Genomic DNA, 20,511 nt, shown 5'->3' with positions numbered 1-20,511 from the left:
TACAACTCAAGTGACTTACAGTCAAGATAACTTAACTATACGTTTGCTTACATGCCTTCTACAGATTCAGCCACAGGGATGAATGGTGTTTCCAACAGCTATCTGTCTGTCCACAGCTGAGTGCATGCAACACAGTGCTCTGATAGTTCATCTCAGCTGTCAGGCAGAGCAGCAGGGAGAAGCCAGGACCAAAACCAGCTGCATTACCACTGCAGCTATGGATTCCTTTGATCCACTTGGCAGCTGATGCACCATGCCAAGTATAGGTTCAATTTCTCCCATGGGGACTGCCCCACCTGCTACCAGGTCTTGCTGGGGGAAGAAGAGCGCAGTAGTGATTAAGTCAAGAACAGAAGAGCTCAAATTCATCAGTTGGCTCAACAAAGAGTTTAGTTGTGAATTTAACATGGTCTATGGTCAATGAGAAAAAGAAAGCATTGGTTGTCAAATCTCTGTCTGTGCTGCAGCCAGAGGGTACCTGTGTGCAGCTCTGACTCTATGCTGTATACACAGATCTGTGTGTGTTCCGTACTCGTCGTAATAGCTGCTTCTTTCTATCAGATCCTAAAATGTTAGTTTTGGAAAACCATTCTGCTGGAAAAGGTGTTCTGGTTTCAGTAGCAATGTTACTGTGTTGAAATGGTGGTTCAGACACCGTTCTTGTGGGTAGATTAGTCTCAAATTATGGGATTGGCCAGACGTGACAGCATCCTGATCTTCAACTCCCTTTCTCAATCTGGTAATTTCAGGCTGGCCTTCTCTGTTCTCAGTACAGCTCCTAGAGTTTCCCCCTCCAAACAAGCCCAAAATTAAAATTATAACCACAGGATCCAGGCAACAGATTCAGATAATCTCTCAGATTAACTGCAATGGGAGTTCATCCTCTTGATTGCTGGTTGCCAACTGCAGGCTACCTTGTGGGCATCTCCTGTGAAAATTCATATCAGACTTGTTCAGTGGACTGAAGTATTTTCCCAGTTCAGCTTCTTGCCCTCAGGAAACATGCTTGAAATTATCTTTTTTTATTTTTTTTTAAAACTCTGGTACTCTTTGTGATAAACACAGTGTGTTTTAACACTGGCCTTTTTGGGCTTCTCTTAACTTCTTTTCTCCTGTAAAGGAAGTCTACTTTGTGTCCTTGTACTGTGAGTATTCAAGTTCTCTCTCTTTGGCCCTGTTGAAGCTTTGTTAAACCCTCTATTGCTTACTTGCCCAACAAATACACAGGCTTCATTTACCTTTTACAGTAACCAAAACTGAAATTATTGATTACCTGTTTCCTTCAGGACACGGTGTTAAACTGCTTCACTTCCAAACCAGAGAAACTGCACACAGCAGAAAATCCCCCAGAAAATGTAAAAAGGTCAGTGGTGCATTTGATGACATGAGTGCTTATGAAGCCACATAATTCATCATTTGTTACTGCAGAACTTTTTCCTGGGGGGATTAACATTTGCCAATAAATATACCATATGCTGGATTCTGCGTGGAGATTTTTTTAAGCTACTTTACCAAGTCATTATGGATCTCCCATGACAACTATGACTAAAATGGGCCAAACCCACCAGGGTTCCCTAGACCAGTGAAGCATGTAGGTTAAAGGATGAAGTCATGTCTCATTCGTGTACCAATTCTTCAGTGAGACGTTTACAATTAAATAGTTTGGTTGTGACTTGTCTTTTGGGCAGAACTATTACTCCTCTGTGAGGTTGTGGTCTTAACCCTTCCTTCTCCCCAGAAGAAGAACGGAGAAAGAACACAGACAAAAGTAAAGTACAGTTTGAACAGCTATTAGTGTCTGGTGAGGTTTAGATTCCAACAAGAATTGTGGATACTGAAGAAAGGCTATTAGTAGTTTCCTATTGCAATTTAATTGCAACTTACTTTCTGAGTCAAAGGACCGAATTAAAGAAAAACAGCTAGATTTTGGAAGTTGGTCTCTCACAGGAAGCTCTTATAGGTTCCACTTTCATGCTGTCATGGTCCTTCCTTAGCAAAGTTGCCCGGAACTGCAGAGAGAGAAAATGGGCTTTCCAGCAACTGCAGCAGGAAGCTCTGTGAGACAGACACAGGCATGAGCTCACTCACGGTCTGTAGCTGCTTGTACCAACCAGCTGAGAAAAATCCTTTTGCAGATGGTGAAAAAGCATCAAATTGCTTCTTTGGATCTCAGCTATCTTCCTGACTCTCGTGCCAAAATAGTTAATATTTCCGCTGCCTCCCGTCAGCCTCTCCCGCGTTACGCTCTGCCAGCAAGTGAAACAATGGCTCTTTAAAACACACAACATGCCTTTGTGCGTGTGCAGACTCAAGCACTCACACAAAACATGTTTGCTTTTGACGTAAAAACACTGTATATACACACCCAACACTGCGTGTGCTGAACTAAAACCTAAATCACGTCACTGGAGACAAATTCTTTGAAGAATTAAGTATGACTGGGGGCAGGTCCACAGCATGTGAGAAACTCTGAAGATCTCTGGAGATGAAAGACATTACTTAATTTTAAACACTGGGAAATATTCCCAGTATAGCTGGAAATTAATGACAATATTCCCAAGGAACTTCATTAGAAGGAATATTTGGCTCGTGTGACATAGTACAGATGGTTAAATTTTATCATGATGGATACTGTGTAAATGACTAAATAAAGGAGGAAAAGACATGATGACATAAAAACAATAGAAGTATGTATTTTCTAAAGCGATCTTAAAATGGGTGCTCAAAAAAGATGTAATTCTAGGCTTCTGCTTTTGTGAAAAAGTCTCTCCCCCACTTTAAGTTTCCATTTGCATGAACAGAGAGATTTTCTAAAACAAACCATGCACTAACAGAGTAAATTCCAGTTCAGGTAACATTCATGTGAGTGCATGTCCTACCTGTAGAAGTATTTATGCCTTCTTTCCTCTGGCCACTGTAGAATTCATTCTGCTAGTGAGAATCAGCACAGACTTGCCATATTTGAGAGGGAGTAGAGCAAGAGAACAGTATGTGTCTGCTTCTCTATTTCAGCTAATTTTTGAATGTGAAATTTACTTTCAGTAAAGCCAAATGCCAGCAATTAGCATCCAGGTAATCCTGTTGGCCTGACTGATCAAGAAATTACATTATTTCAGTGCTACAAAAGAAATGGTTCATAGAGCTGACAAGTGGGACACTTTTTCCACACTAAATTTAAAACAGTTGCAATAGCCAAAAATAGCCAAGGCCACAGCCATACATGAAGGCACTATTTTGAACTGAAAAAAAAAAGAGCTATCTGATTAATTTTTTTTTTTTTTTTTTTTTTTTTTTTTTTTTTCTTTGCTGTGTTTTGGAAGCTTCATTGTCTTTCTTTTTTTTCCCCTATTCTTCAAGTAACTTTTCATACAACTGTGTTTGAACAGATAAAAGCTGTTTGTACCTGGTAACTTAAAAAAAGTGCTGTGTAAGCAATCCATTCCTGCTGCAATCATGGGTGGTGCACAGAAGAAATGATAGATTTTCTCTGTGTGTTTTGAAAGACAGAATACTTGAGAGTCCACATTATCCTGACCGTTACAGAATGGTTTTGCTCCAACACATGTCAGGGAAATGACACTGAATGGGCTTTCAGGGAAAAACTCTCTGACAGCCCAACTGCTTGCAAATCATTAAGTTGCCAGTTTTTTCTTTCCTATCAATAAAGTAAGATAGAAAGCAGAACGAAGTCATTTAGCCACATAGGCAGTTAGCAAATGCAAGTTCTTGAGAGCAGAGGATGTTGATTAGCTATGGGACCTGTGAGAAGCCATCTCATCCAGGTAATTATGAGGCCTCTGAGACCTGCTGGTCTATTGCCTGGAGCAGTACTATGATTTTTGGCTGCTAGATTTTTTCCAACAGTCATTTCTACAGCCACTGTAGACTTCTAAATCATTATTTTGGCTGATGAAACAGTAAAGGCTTGAGTTCATCATCCACAGGATGATCTCACTGCTCTGCAGGTGTCAGGCAGAGATCATCTCTGCTGTCTTTTCAGCCTTCTTGTAACACAGGTTAATTACAAGAAATGTAAGGCTATAAAAGAGAATGTGCTTCTCAAAATTCTCTCCACCAAAATTTACAACTTTTTAAGAAGTTTTGAAATAATTAAATATCATTGTATACATGTCCTTTTTAACCACAACAGGTTCCCTTTGATGTGAAAATGGGGCCTCAAACACCCCTTTTGTTCTCTCTCAACAAAGCAGCACCCCAAAATGCACATATGCACATGCTTCTGTGCTGATTTGGTTAAAACATTTGTGTTTGCATATGTATTTCATTAATTTAGAATAAAACAAAATGATTACAAGTAAGTCTGGCTATATTCAGAAATACTTTGTCCTGCGCTGGTAGGAAGTTACTCATCTGTCTCCTGTCACATGCATGTCTGCCCAAAAGAAAACAGTTCAGTGAAGTTGCATTATTATTCCTATTTGTCCTTTCTGGAAACTTGCTTAGTCTCCTGCTACCTTTACCTTGAGCACTGCTTGCTGCTTCCAGCGCTATCTGGAAATGTTACACGCTCTGTCTCCCTCTGGTGATCAGCGAGGCCACAGGGCAGTCGGCATCCCCATGATGTGTTTCTGTGGTCTGCACACAGGACACTCTTCATTTGCCATTCAAAATCCAAACTATTGCATGCAAACAGTGCCTGCATTCTTACCCACATATCTTCTATTTTAACAGCTTAGCGCCTGCATTTTGCTAACAGTTTGCTGAAGAATATTCCTGTAATACTTTAGTGCCTGAAGCTAGGGAAAATGATAGACTTGTGCTTTAAAACCTGGAGCATGCTGTGTTGCATAAAAAAAAAAATCTGGAATACAGAAAACAATACTATGAGAATAGTTACTAATTGGATAATCATACTACTGACATATGATTTTGCAGTTACTGAGTTTCAAATAGAATTCCAATGCAAATGGTTTGAACTTGTCCCCTAAAAATTTTGTTATATTTTGTGTTATATGTGTGGGACATCTTAAATTCTTCTGATGTGTATCTATACCCTTACATATAAATGTACATATAAAAGAGCGTTTCTCTATCCACATACTTAGAGCACAAGGGTAGAAATGAAAAGTCAATTTCTGTAGAAATGGATTTCTCCTGTTTCTGGAATTCTGTACTCTCCTTACTGTCAGAACAAATTCATTCTCTTCCCCTACCTGACTTATAGTCCTAAAGATGGTGTCTTCCATCTGCTTCAAAAGGTGAAGTTACAGGAGAAGTGTGAGGGACCTCTTGACTGCCAAGCACTTATCTGAGAGACAGCAATGGAAATCTCCACATGGCATAGCTCCTTGGGTTTTATTCAACACCAAACTCTCTTTTCCTTAGTCTCTGCTGGATATGGTCCAGTCTTTGTTCTAAAGGCTGTTCAGAACAGATAACTGACATGTTAAACACACAGAATCTGATCTAAAATGTTCATGTGGAAGTGCAAGTCTCTCTTGTCTTTCAGGAGAGAGGCTGAAATAGGCATTGAAATGGCTCCCTATGGAAGCCTACTGTTTGTCATGCTGCAAATTTCTATGCCTAACAAAATCAGAAATTCCAAAAGAGCGAGCTCACTACTTTTTCAGTAGAGGACCTTCACAAACACAACCTCAAATTAAATCAAAACATACATATGCATTTGATGTCCAGATGAATATTTTGTCTTTTTAGCACTGCCTAATGAAATATGTGCCTATTTAATGTTAGTTTTAAAATGATAACAAAAAGCAAACTAGGAGAAGGTCTGGGGTTCTTAATTGCTACAGCATAAAAAGTATTTTCTCCCGTTTCAGTATATGCTTACCCTATTCATATGAAGACAGCAAAGGCTTTTAAGGTGAATATCTGCAATGGGATTTTTTTGTAGTAATCTTTGTTCCTAATTTCTTGTAATGCTTTGAAGTACGCTTTAAAGCACTTGCATTCAGTATCAAACGATTTGTGAAGACATATTGCTATTCTTCTAAAAACTGGCAAAAATTATCCTCAGTGCTGACACTGGATGTCACTGGATGGCAGTTTTCTACCACAGAATTAGAGTTGCTCATGAATGTTTGTTTTCTGCTCCCTACTGTAGGGGCAAAACAGCTTCAGAAAAGCCACTTAGGAGAGTATGCCCAGGAGCATATCAGGAAAACACATTCAAGACACTGATGTATCCAAGTGACTTTTAGGTGAGACCAATCAGCACTTTTGCCACACTGCTGTTTGTACTATTTTAAAAGTAATGCATGTAAATTTATTTATTGCAAATGCATTCCCAGTGGATCCAGAAATTATAGGCTATAGATTTTGAGCATATTTCTTTCTTATGTTAAGATTTTAGGAAATCCAAGGACAATTGTAATCTGTAACATCATCTGTAAGGGGTACACAAAGGATTTTCTCACTATCAAGTGTCTCAGAAAGTAGTTCACACAAATGCAGCTGCCTCAGCCATGTTTTTGGGGTTTAAATCTTCATGGTAAGAGGAAGTTTATTGTCTCCTCTAGGTCAACTGCCAGGAAATAAAAGAATTGGCTGATTTATTTACTTTTTTACTTGGTAAATAAAGGACCTGGAATAACACAGATCTAATCAGTATCTTATCGTGTATTGCCAAGTGAGTTCTTCTTGAGGAACATCAGTGAATTATTATATTATCCTCTGACACCAGCAGGAAACAGTGAGCACCACACCATGTGAGTGCACTGCAGCATGAGGTACCCAAGCGCGCCAGTAGTACCTGTGGCAAGTCCCACCAGTGATATATTACAAACAATTCCCTCTGAAAAACAGGAAAAAAACTGTGAACAGCCTGTTTTACACATGCACTTTCACAGTGCAGCTCTTTTCTGCACAGGCCTTGCTCCCATTGCTAGGAAAGCAGACAGTTCATGTACAGTGAAACATGAGGCTCCTGTAAAAAACCCTTTGCTTATAGATCCTGGTGCCCAGTGGAAAGTGGGCATTGCACTGAACAAAAGGATTTCATCTTAAAAGACCAGAAGAATATTTTAGAAGCTGTCACATTTGGGTAGACATTTTCAAGAAAGCTGAAAGCTAAGTCACTAATTTGATTCCTTAGCAAACCTGTAGGTGAATCTTACCTGGCCACTGCTCTCAGAAAATAAATGCCGTGTCATGGACCACTAGCAGAATTGTTGGTTGTCTTGACAGTGCTATAAAAGTCACAAGGTGACCTGTGAACTGTGAATACCTCACAGTTTTCTCTTTTAAGTTGATTCTTAAAAGGGCATATTGCAGTAGAAACACAGACCCATTAAAGGAGAGCTGCCTGAAAGGGATCTCAGGAGGTCATCCAAGTCCAGCTGCCTGCCTCATGGCATTTCTAATGGTTGTTGCTGGCATGTCATTTCAGACAGTTGCTTCTCCCACCTGTTCTTAAAATCCTCTGATTATGACTCTCTCCCATCTTCCCCCTGGCTATTGTTTCCAGCACTATCATTACTTGTGGAAAATTTTGCTAACACATGACCTCCATATCGTTTGCTACAGTTCTATATTTACTGCTTCTTGCTCTGCCCCTAGTAGACAATGTGCAGACCAACAAGAAGGGGCATTATTCCCATCATCCTTTTGAGCTGTGTACTGGAAAACAGTGGTCTTAACATTTTCATGCATATGCAAACACATAGGTGTACAGCCAGGCTTTTTGAACTGCAAAGCCCCTGTATTTGTCCCCAGGCTGCAGTTTTTCCACACCCTATCTAAACATAAGGCTATGTTCACGTTAGAACAGGAAAGAGGGCAAACTCCTTTTGGGCCTTTTCCCTCACTTCCAGACCCACATAATTTTCTCTTTTTGGAGCAGTATTGCCTTCTGAAAACAGAGATAAAAAGCTAGCTCTGTGTTCTAACAGCACCAGGATTTCTTATCAGTTTCCCAAATATACCCTGGAAAATTATTTTCCTTCTTCCTGTACACTGCTTGCCAGTAAGCACACTGGCAAAACACCTAACTGTTGGAGTGGGAAAGGAAGTGACTCTGCAGCTGTCAAAAACTGTTCTCCAGGAAACAGATGGCTAGAGCTATTATTTACAGCTGACCATATATGTTAGACAAAAGCCGTCCAGGCTACAAAATCTGGAGTATCTGGAAAAGAGGTGATGCATTACTAAACGTGTGCAAAGAGGACTAACTAAGTCAAAGCCTATACTTGGGCACAGCTGTGCAGTGGGAAAGACATTTCAGAAGAACCTATGATAGGACATAAAATATATTTTGAGAAATTACTCCTCCTAAGGCATTGAAAAACCATTTCATGACAGACAATTAAGCCTTGCACTTTGATGCTGCAAATGCAGGGACTACATTTAAAACAAATATTTCTGTTGATTTTCATTAACTAGGTTTTTAAAAGGCTAAGAAATATTTCAAGCGTATGAGGAGGTAAATCTTAAGTCTACATGCACAGTTGTGTCACCTTTGAGATCCCTTCACTAATCCATTAATTCCATTAATACCTGGCATATGATGTGCTGACATTTTTAATTTAGTTTTGATTGTGTTGCATGATCATATTCTGATGTTTCTTGTGATGGCAGGTGATGAAACATGCAAGAAATCAGCTCTGAGAGAGAATATTTCTGAGACAGTTACCATCTTGTTATAAATAAGTGGATGTTGGAGTATTTTTTTGACAGCTATGCTGTCAGTCATATTTTGTTATGCCATTGATCTTATGCCAGCTTGATGGTACAAAAAGGTTTCTGAGTGACAGTTACAGTGAAGTGAATATTAAATCTGGACTGTCTAAATAGTGTCTTCCATCCACTTCATACATCTATGCTGACTATAGTTTATTTATTAATACCTTACTAAAACAATGTATTTGACCTCTCACTTGGACACTGAAAGGCAGACAAATGGAGTATTATGAAAATGCTGCTTTACTAATGCAGGACAAAGCACAGCCTACCATTCTGCTGATGAAATTAAAGCACCATTCTTGTAGTTTTGATGCTGCATATGTGTCCATATGTTGCTTGTCTCAAATACCAGATATAAATCAGTCAGCCATGAAAAAATCACAAGGCTCTTAGCAAATTATTTTCGTTTTTCAAAAAGGGAGTCAAAGATTACCTGAAATTGGGAATTCACTACAGCTCTCTGGCCCCCTGTTTATCACCTTTGGTACAGAACTGCAGGATAAACACTGGGAGGCTTATTCTGACATCTTCTGGGTGACAGATCATGAAAAGTATTTCCTTGTATCTGTGGTGCTCACAGGTACGGTTTTACTAGGACACACATTAGCTCATTAGCAAATCACTGACTTCTTGGATCAGAAACTTCTGAGTGGGTGGAGGAGGATCTTTTATGTAAGAGCTGTAGTCATAAGGGGCTTATGTTCCTGTTAAAAGCTTTGGGTAAGTGAAACTTTCTGAAGATGTTTGATGGAAATTCCCTGATTATCTCTTCTGCCTCTGGGAAATGCTTATGCTTTGCTGACAGAAGCCTGACTTAGACTCATGCCAGAAGGTACATGCAAGGATTATAAACTAAACAAGAGAAGTAACAGCACCTGGATTTTATAGCTACTAAGGATACAAACACACAAAGCACACAGGCATCAGCCAGCTGAAGATCACAGAATCAGCATTTCTCTATAAGGCATGACATCAGACTGTACCATGTGCAGGCTTTGGGGCCCTGGGTAGGAAGGAGACTACAAATAAGGAACAATAAAATCAGCAGTTTATACAATATGAGTTCACCTTAAGCCTTGCAGACACTACTTTTCATGCTTACATCAAGCTGGCCTCTCTTCTGCGCTAGCTTGTGCCAAAATATCTTTCTGTTGCAATGTTCTCAGGAGCCATGGATATCTTTAACCACAGATCCCAAGCATCTCCTGGCATCATATTATCTCCTGTAGTAATCTGCATTGCCCTAGCATACTTGCATTGTACAGCAGATTCTCCACATGCTGTATAAGAATATACTTTGGAAATTGCTACCTACATTGCAGAGAGCAGATAACTTTTAAATCCTCAGTCTCTAGAGCAGGCAGTTTCTTACTTTCAGGATTTGATAATATGTACACCTTGGTCTGCTTCAAATCCTTTCACTGAAATTCAGTTTTATCCCCGGCTTTAGCTAGGTACAGCAGACTGTGGCAGACTTTGCACATCTCCAGTCAGTCAAGATCATTCAGCAGGATTGCTGCTCCTGCCAGTCACATGAACACGGTCAACTCTCTTCACATTCTCAAAAATGCAGATTGCCAGTTTGTTTTAAGCCCCTCTACCAGACACAGAATCTCTCCTTTTTAGCTCTCTTTCACCACTCTGGCAATTGCAGCACATGTGTCTCTTCTCATTTTGCTCTCAGATTTTTCATACGCACACAGATGACAGGAGGCCCAGTTAGAGGTATGGCTGTTCCTGACTCACAGATATTTTTGGAGGTTTGGTTGTTTCTTTAAACAGGTCAGCTAGCGTGCGAGGTTTATCACTTTAGCTAAAAAATCAGAGTGCTGCCAAGTGGCAGATAAGAACTGTGGAAAGAATTTCTGAATTTCATTTCTGCAAGTACAGGCTTTTATTTTTTTATATTGTGTGGGCTTTGGGGTGGGCGTTTAGTGTGTATGTGTGTATTGGGTTTTTTGTTTGTTTGTTTTGGTTTTGTTTGGGGTTTTTTGTTTGTTTGCTTGGGTTTTGTTTGTTTGTTTTTCTGATGTCTCACTTGGCCCTGTATTTATCCAGCAGTACTCTGTGCTTACCCAAGATGCCTGGGGCATTTAGCCATCTTGGCCCATGCAAGCTGTGGGGCCAAATGTGACATCACCCTGAAGACTGACACAAAAAAAGACATTTATCACACCTAATTAAAGGCATCCAAGTAGTAAGCAACTATTCCTTAACTTAACTATCTCAGTTCCCCTGTAGTGAGTAGGAAGGGATTAGCTGATTCTCTGGGCAAATTAGACCTATCTAATAGGCAGAATGAATCATCATCATGAAGTTTCTCTCTCCTCACTGACCATAAATGAAGCCCAACAGTCAAGATAAACACCAAAAAAAAAAAGGCAAGAAAAACTGCACAGAAATCAGCTCCATTGTACTTAATCAAAATCTTCACCTGCCCATATTTTTTTAGTCAATAGTTCTGCATTTGCAGGAATTTAATAATCACAAGATCATAACTTTTATGTCCCTTCCCACTGCTGGGAGGCTGGAACTCAATGATCTATAAAAGTCCTGTCCAGCCCAAACCACTTCATGATTCTGTGACTGTCTTTGTGACAAAGAAAAAATTTCCTTGGCAAATGTTCTTTTGACTTCCCTGCGTTACATTAGAACAGTCAGCACAACAAATCCTCATGACTTTTTGAATCTTTCTCAGCCAACTGTAGCAGTCTTCAAATGGAAATAAATCAACGTAATCAAAACAAAATAAAGCAAATGTAGGCGCACATATTTGCTATAAATAAATGCAACAAGTAAAGATTGCCTAGTAGTCTGCTTTTGGATGTTGTGCTGTAGGATTCATTTGAAGAATGTACTCATGGTTTGCCAGAAACGAAGTGAATTAATTAATTTTCTCTGAAAAGTTAGAAGAAGATTCAATAAAGGGATCATGACAGCTTTGAGAGAATGTGGATTAGAGTTTCAGCAGATTATGCAGTAACTTCAACAAAGCTGAGCACACTGCCAGTGCTTGGCAAGTAGCAGTAATTGGTAACTTAAAACTGCATTTGCACTTTTTTTTTTTATTTCTACACATTTTAAAGCTGATAAAAGACTACTAAATATTAAAGCAACTTTTGACACAACTATTTTACTGAAATCCAGAAACTGGATGTTGTCTAATTATCAAATGAACATCAAAAAGAACAAATAACCTTACAGCTCAAAAGAGGAAAAGAATTACAGGAAGTATCTGCAAGCAGTGTATCCTATTAACACCATCTTTATTTCCTTTTTACAAAAAATAGAAATACCAACAGAAAAAACATACTAAAAAAAAAAAAAATCAATGCTTTTGCCTTGATCTCACGGAGGAGCTGCGCAGGCAGAGTCCTGGATGAAACTTTGACAGTATATGCTGTTGACAAAGGGAAATAAAGATATATGACAATATACCCATGCAAGACACAAAGTACAAAACGTGTTCCGTGGCCTAACAAACATTTTGGAGGTTGCAAGTGTCATAACAATTTTCAGATTGTTACTTCTGCTCACCCATGCCTTTACACAGCACAGCTTACAAACAAGTTACATATACACATATATCATAAAAAAGATTTGTATATGGTCTAACTGATACAAATTAAGGCATCCTAACAGCTGCTGGTGAGGGGTATGTCTCATATTAGTGTTTCAAAAGGCTATATTTCAGCTATTTCAAACAAAGTGAGACATCATGACATGTTTTAGAGGAAGACTTCCTGCAGCTCTGGCTCTTCAATACTCTTTTGACTGTCAGATTTCTGGATTTTCCAGTTGATGTCATCATGCCTGGAGAAAAAAATGGAGAAAATTACTCAGTGGTAACATTAAAGATATAAAGGGGTTGGCAATATGTTTATTTACACTGTTTTGTTCCACTTGTATGTATTCAAATCTGAATTAATCTTTCTCTCTGGGCTTATTTTTCTAGATACATGCTAAACAAAATATTTTTTAATATTGTGGATTTTTTCTAAGTTATAAATTCATTCTGAAATCAAACCTGAAAACCAATGGGATGACGAGGAGCTTTTTAAGTCACAGCACTAATTAGTGTGCTGTTGTCATGTTCTGGTAATAATGAAAAGAATATTAAAAAAATTTCTTGTACTTTAGAAAAAAGTATCACAGTGGCAGAAGGATTCACTACAATCAACCCTAGACATACCCTATTGGTTTCTGACTCTGCCTGTAACAGAATTATCACCGTTAATAATCACCAGAGAGAAATGCACCTCTCTATCTATTGTGTAGGAGATTTGAGTGACAGCTTGCCAATTAGAGTAGAAAAATTAAGCACAACATATTTGTAGCATTCATTTTCTTCATCTCCTTTCATATGCTCTTGTTCTGGATTCCCAGTATGTTCCCCTTCTCTTCCATTCACCTTCCAACTGACTGTTCACTAAGCATCCAACCCATGGCAATTTTCAAACCTGTTAAGAGCCTCACTTTTAGTTATTACTACTGAAGAGCAAAACTCCTGCAATACAACCATGACTAGCTGGTTTGCTGCTGCAAAGGACAGACCCTAGAGTGAGAGCAAGAGTGTGTACGAAGAAGTTTGCCTTTAACTCATAAGCCTGACTCTTGTAAGCCAGAATAGCTTTATTTCAGTCTACAAGTATCACAAAGAATCAAATGTTCCTAAGCTTATACACAGGATGGTTAATTAACCCGGTGGTTACTTCAGGGTTTAACAGAAGCTGACCTCATAAGTGCATGAGTGATCATTCTATGTTAAAGCCCTCTTTATTCATCCAAATTACAGTTGTCACATACCCAAAGCAAGATCAAAAGGCACAGAATTGAGCCAGACAAGACAGATTTTGCAGTACTGAGTCTGAGGAGGTAGGATGCTGCATGTTGGCATTTCAGGTGCATTGCTGCTATCATAGCATTAACTGTGTATCTTTACTAAAGGATGCTTTATAAGGCTAAGACTAACCTGCTGCATTGGCTTAGGCTTGCAGGGTTAAAAGAGCCTGTGGGTGAGTTCCCCATTAGAGGCTCACTAGGCACACCAAAGAGCCCCTTTGGCAGCTCTACAGCTGCAGTGTGACCTCAAAGAAGACAATTTTTGGCTAATGCAGATGTCTCTAGCTGACAATACTGAACAGATATGCTTCTTACAACTGTGCCTCCCAACCTGGAGAAAATGTATTACTAATATTGCCAATTAGTAACCAAATTTTTAATTAGATGTCTAATGTATTTTAGTGCCTGTATCACCACTAATACATCCTCTCATGCAACAAGCAGTGATGCATGATCACAACAGTTCACAAGAGAACAAATGTAAATCTTCTGCAACAAAGCTAATTTCACATTCATGTTACACTCTATTAGTATAGTTACTAGCTACTGGTTAGTAATTAGTTAATGGTTACTATTTTTTTGGACATCTAGAGAAGCATTCTTTTTCTGGAGAATCAAATATAATTGTAATTGAAATTTATCCAGTATTAGGCCTAGCAGTGGGATAGGTATTAGGTTAGATCCAGTTGCTGGTTTAGCAGCATGCCCATTTTACTATCTGACAGACATCTGATGATGGATTCTGCTGAGTGCCCCCATTTAGGAAGGAATTTTTGCTGTTCATAGCTGTACTTATGTACAGGGTTTTATATTGATATGGTGAATTACTGCTTATTTTAATGTAATGCACATCTCAGATGATTCAAAGTGTGGGAAAGAACTGTTCATTGGCATACAGGTAAGATAGAAAAAATACTAATATGCAAAAACTAGCCAATCCTTCCAAAAGAGGAAAAAATATCCCAAACCATCTTGCACATCCAAAATTTCCTCCAAGGCTTTAGGAAAATTAGGGTGTACCAAATTTAAATAGGCTACCAAAAAATTTAGCACAGTCTTCTACTATTAAGCTGTGACCAACACGAAAAAGTAAACCACAAAGCCTTAATGTACTTTGGGGTGTTTTGAATGAAAACAAACAAAAAAACCAAAACCAAAACCAACCAAACAAAAAACAACAACAACAAAAAAAAAACCCAAATGTAAAGAACAGAAGCTGAAGAAAAAGTGCTGGAAACTAGTTGGCAGGAATGGAATCTCACTGAAAGTAGATTTTGTATAATGACTTCAGATTTCAGAAAATGATAATGAAATTCCCTGTTATAAGGGTGTAGTGTCACAATGGGATTGGGCTTGTGTCTAGAAATATAACTTCCCAATGTAAAAATCTGTAAAGTTTTTAACCACCAAAGACTGTCCTGTTTTCCAAAAAAGGTTTTTATTTTTTTCAAAATAGTTCTGAAATGCTAATTATGTAGTGTCCCCAGACTATCCAGTGAAAATTCAGTGTCCAGGAGATTGTAGTGCATACAATGGTGATGTTCTTTTAAGATTCAAAGATTCTTTTAAGATTCATCTTTCAAGATGTCACAACCACTGGGCACCATGTAGTTGACAAATGACAGGCACACATTTTGCTATTCAAAGATCACAACGTATGCTAAAGGTCATTACAAAGGCTAACTTAGAAGCTCTGAGAACCTTCGGTCTGTGTCCTGATTTCTGAAAAGCAAAATACAACTTCCATTCTTATGTGATATTTGGAAATCTCATGCCACAGACTCTGGCACATAGTTTGCCCACTTCCTAATTTGTGGGTACTGTAACACCTCCTCAAGCTGCACCTTTCATGCACTCTGCTCCTTGCTTCCTACTCTCTGGTTCTCCAAGTACAGCTTTAGGACATGGTGCCTGGACCAGCAGTGCCTGGAGGGATAGCCAGGATTTCGTGCCCAACCATGTCCCTCCCAGGAAGTGACTCCACAGCCCTGCAGTGGCAGTCAGACATTCCCTGTCTCTCATTTCTGGGAAAATGCCACATTGCCATTCTCACACAAGAGCAGTTACACAAGGCAAGTGACAAATTACAACTGCCTACACCTAGGAGATGGCTCTAACATAAGGAGGAGATTAATAATTTTGTATTACTCTACGATCTGGACAGGCAGCTGGATGTTTTGAGTGGAAGCTGCCCACTGATGCTCCCTCAAACTGCTGCTATCCAGTTTTCTGCACAAAGTTTCCCTCTTTGTTTTCAGGAGAGAATGAAACCTCTTGGAAATCTTACAGTTTCGGGTTTCACATACGCTGTGCCAATGGCTCCTGAACAAGACTCATGTTTCCATTATGGAAATTGAGTTTTTAAATATGGGAAGGTCCTGGCAATAGAAAACCAGTGAATGGATCTCCCTTCCTCCATACGTTAGATATTTAGAAAACACTAACTTGAAAGTGACTTAGGGTCTTGAACTGCAGAATAACTAATACCAAACTGACTTTATATCTCAGTTTAACAGAAAAAGAAAAAAGGAATTTGTGAGTGTTAAGAGTTAACTGAAAATGACAGGTCATTTTTAGAGAGCATTTGCTTATAAAATAAACATTTTATCAAGTGTTGTTTTTTCCAACATATCTTTATGGAATTGAGGGACTGGTTTTTATCTGCCTGAATAATCCAGATGGATCAGGACTAAATTAAAGAGTTTGAGTACGCCAGAGTTATTCTGTATTAAAAAGAGTCAAAAAACAGATTTAACTCCAAAGTCTAAGGGAAAGTAAGAAAAATGTGTGAAAGTAGAAGAGCACTTAGAGTAAAGCATTTGGCTTCATGTTCTCTGTATTCTCTTTAGAGATGAACTGTGGTCTTTTTGCTCTTCTCAAGAGGGGAAATTTAATTTCCATTCTCATCTGGTACTTGACTTTTATTCAACAGAGGCAGGATACTCAGCCAAAGTCTGCTATATACCCTGGTGGATTTATGAGCATGAATACTTTCTGTACTTGCTTGGAACTGAAATCCTGTAGCCAGTTCAATGGTGACATCAGCAGAAATCCATCATAAATTTTTGCTTTTCTAGGAATTTAGATGTTCATCTACTTCCCCTCTTGTGAATCAATCGAGTGCTTCAGTTGCAATGTTAACAAACACAAAAAATTTGAGAAAAGAAGGCAACAGAGATGCTAAACATTACCACGCATCAGCACATACCAAGCATAGTTACACAGCTCTTCATTCAACGTGCTAGAAGAAAGACTGCTGTAGCTGAAGTAAGGATCCTAAAGAAGTACAACATCATAACAATTAAGAGCATGCACAGAGCTTCCCACATGCATAACCTGGAAATCAACTAAAACATGCAGTCAGATAGCCACAGCAACATTTAAACAGATTTCTTTTTGCACCTCAATCTGTTACCTCTTTGAGATAAGTGCTGTAGTCCTTTGGGTTGGTATGAAAATTCATTCTTTCCACAGTTCTGATGCTGGCAGCAGTGACATGCAAACATGGTCTTTTCACCGAACAAGCACTTTATATTGCAAGCACCAATACTGTTAGAATTACCTCATACAATCCTTCAAATTTCTTAGGGAACTACAAAAAAATGCTCATGGCCCTGCAACCTATCAGAACATCTTTGAAAACAGACTGTCTTTTCCCCTGTCACTATGAAATCTGAATAACCCCTTAAAAAAAAAAAAAAGCCATTGTGTTATAAAAATACTTCTCTGTTAAACAGGCTGTTCAACTAGATGGTGCGTGTCTTTAAAGACTCAAATTAGTAGTTCATATTGTGATTCTGAGTAGATTTTAAGAAATGCAGTCCCACTCATTCAGTTTAATTTAATTTCATTTCAGTTTGCAATAGCACTACTGGTCTAACAGCACCCACTAATATGGACTATTCACTATTTCCCAGTTCTCTCTTTCCACTCTTTCTTTTGCCTCCTCTCTTTGCCTAAGATTTTCCTGTATTTTTCTCCCATTAACTTGTCATACTTTTTACAGTATATAATTCACTACTGCTGCCCCTCCTCCTATTGGCCTACTTTAAGGGTTTTTTAGTCTTGAAATTACTGTTTCGCCTCATGTCTTTCCATCTACTGCTTCCCTCCCTGCCTGTCTTCCACAGAGGATTAAATCATCTCACTCATCTCACTCATCCCTATTGTATCTCCAGATGCTCACACTTCTCTCCACTCCACAAACATACTGTACCCACAGTATTTCCCACATCTGTCTCTTCTATTCAGTACAAAATTGCAGAATTAACTAGGTTGGAAAAGACTTTTGAGATCATCTAGTCCAACTACTACCTAAAACCTTGAAAGATGCATTTGCTCCAAGTAATTTCTCCTATCTTTTAAACAAGAGGGCCAGCCTTTCAATTGCACACATCCCTCTTTCCCTTAGGTGCCCTCTGGCACTCTGTTCACTGAGGAGAGCGATCTGAACCCAGTATGTTTTCTGACAGGCCAACCACATGCTCTGACACCAGAAGACTCTGTGCTATGAGAAGAAGGTGGTCAAAGAGGACTTGCTGCCGACAGCCTCAACACCTAGGGTTGGCTGTAGCTCACACAGAAAGAGAAAGGACCATTTCTGCAATATTTCCTTGTTGTTTTTCCTATTCAGTTGGCCTCATCAGTCTTTACAGGACAGGACAGGGCTAGTCCTTCAGTTATTTACCCCTAAGAAAACACACGGTTTCAAGACTGGCATTCTCATTGTATGTTTTGTCACTCACTGCAGCACCAAACATCATTTCCATGTGAATCACATCTCTGTGGGAAGCTTTCATCACAGAATATGGGAAGCATGTGCCCTAGGAGCACAGACTCTATACATAGGTAATACCTGCCACTCCATGGAAAATTTTTCCAAAACTGAAAAGTGGATGGGCTTTCTGTAGGTCAAATGCAATAAAGTATTTGTGTGCATCATCTTGCAATAGAAAGGCAGAAGGAAGCAGCTGTCAAACTTATGCCTTACTTAATGAGAAAAGAAAAAAACAGGCCCCTCCTTCTTTCAGTGTACTCACTGGCTTGTTTCTTCCTTTTGAGACAACTGCTGGATTTCCCTTGCTTTCTGTTGTCTTCCTTCCTAGTGAGGTAAAAGGCAGCGTTGAGGAGGTTTTGATGAGGTTGGCTGTTTGACAGTTGTTGTTGTTATTTTGGTTGCCACTCAGTGTCTCCATTATGGACCGAAAGGCTCCAAAAGGCCTTTTCAGCTGGTCCCCTGCATGCTCCCCAGAGCTGGCTGGAGCCCGCACGACTCCTTTGCTCCGGTCTTTATCCTTTTCCTCATTTAGTTCTGACTCTGCTAGTTCCACCTGCACCACAGGCTCCTCAAAAGTTACTCGAAGTTTCAAATTTTGAGAGGTTCTGCGCTTTGAGGATGGAGACTTGAGAGCACTCTTTGGGCTGGTGGCAACCTTCTGGGCAGTAGCGCTGTCAGTGCTGGATGGAGAGCTGTCTGCACAGAACTGGTTCTGAGGTACTGCACCGGGCTGGTACGGGGCTTCATTATCTGCATCGCTGCTCTCCGAAGTCGGGGAAGGACTGTGGCCGTCCACAGACTTAGAGACCCTGATACCAAAAGGGAAGCGCCGTCCTGCTGTGGAAGTGTGCTTCTTGAGCATCATGTTCAAACTCTCTGTGCTCTCAACACTCTCCACTATAGGCTGGGGTCTTGGTTTGTCAGTTCTTTTCACAGGGGTGTTCTTGTGGTCCTCAGAATTAGCTGAATCTGTATCTGACTCACTGAGAGACCGCTGCATCAGTTGCCTCAGTCGGGCTAACTTCAACTCCCTTTTCTCTGGCAAAATCTTCTTCACGTTCTTGGAGGATGCTTGAGCATCCTGAAATTCCAGAGTCAGCTTTTCCTGCATGCAGACATTTTCAGAGATTTCCTTCCCCAGCAACTGGCGCAAGATTTTATCAGAGTCCTCATCTTTTATCTTAGCCCGAGCACGAGTAGACGTGCTCGTTCCCAAGCTGCCAAGAATCTGAATCCCATCTTGGGTGTTCAATTTACTTTTTGGTGGAGACAGTTCATCTGCTTCAGATGGTTTCCACTGAGGTTTGCCAGAAGCAGGAGATGACGGCAAGCTTAAAGAAAAAAAGAGGAAATGTCACAGCAAAATTAAGGCATATCTAAAATGTGGAAGTGGCATTTCCAATATACGTATCTGTCTCAGTTATTGTTACTTATCCTTTTTATCGCTACTCAATTCATAACTGTGATGCCACAGCAAAGATTCCATAAAGAAAGATGTAATACTGTTTGAGTATTTGAGTATCTTCACTTTCTCTTACAACAACCAAAAACAAACATCCTTAAAATCAAAACTTAGAATGGTTATTCAAACACCAAATATGACTTTAGGAGGCATACTCTAGAGAAAAGACTCCTATTGGTAAGAGTTGACATGCAAAAAACCTCCACAAGGCCAAATGCCTACTATTCAAGTCACATCATAATACAAAAGTAGCTTATCCTAAGTCCTGTGAAAGTACCACCTCTCTGTATAGCATTGATTTCATAAATCTGGACTGCATCTGGTATTAATAATAACAACCATACAAGACCTCATAAAATATCAGGGCAATTTGCACTGAAAACCTTTTCAAATATGAAATACTGAAAAGCAAGAGAAAGGTGACATGAATGTATTTCAATACTAATAGAATAATAAATTAAATTTAGAACTCCAATGGTTTTACAGAAGGAAACGGCAATTTCAACAATGCCTGATTTGTGAAGAATGTAAATTGCAGAGACCTTTTCTTTTCCTGTGACATATTCTAGAGCTCATAACACTTCACATTCTTACTTCAAACCACTTTTCCTCTAAGCAAGGACAAGATGACAAAATTTAGGTACTTGTGAGGTTGGCAAGCACCTTCTGCTCTGATGAGTCTATAGTTCTCACAGCATAAAAAATACACATGCCTATACTAAACACCTAATTTTCAATAAATTTTATGCTTTTTTTTTTCTTGAGGCAAACC

The 20,511-nt window shown here is 39.3% G+C and overlaps 1 protein-coding gene across 2 annotated transcripts in view; it reads right to left on the bottom strand.

Annotated features, from left to right (window-relative positions):
* Nucleotides 1-11,907: 11,907 nt before the first annotated feature.
* Nucleotides 11,908-20,511, bottom strand: part of SNCAIP (synuclein alpha interacting protein) — an 86,976-nt gene continuing 78,372 nt past the window's right edge. The window contains exons 10-12 of one of the 2 annotated variants that reach the window (XM_059836387.1): nucleotides 18,540-19,608; nucleotides 16,709-16,776; nucleotides 11,908-12,471 (exon numbers count right to left, since the gene is read on the bottom strand). In XM_059836387.1, the coding sequence (XP_059692370.1) occupies nucleotides 12,387-12,471; nucleotides 16,709-16,776; nucleotides 18,540-19,608 (1,222 nt within the window). In that variant the 3' untranslated portion in view covers nucleotides 11,908-12,386. The remainder of the gene's footprint in view (nucleotides 12,472-16,708; nucleotides 16,777-18,539; nucleotides 19,609-20,511) is intronic. The other variant, XM_059836386.1, reaches the window with a different exon arrangement.

Source organism: Haemorhous mexicanus, chromosome Z, assembly GCF_027477595.1.
Source record: "Haemorhous mexicanus isolate bHaeMex1 chromosome Z, bHaeMex1.pri, whole genome shotgun sequence".
NCBI lineage: Eukaryota > Metazoa > Chordata > Aves > Passeriformes > Fringillidae > Haemorhous > Haemorhous mexicanus.
This window is presented reverse-complemented; position numbering and strand designations above follow the sequence as displayed.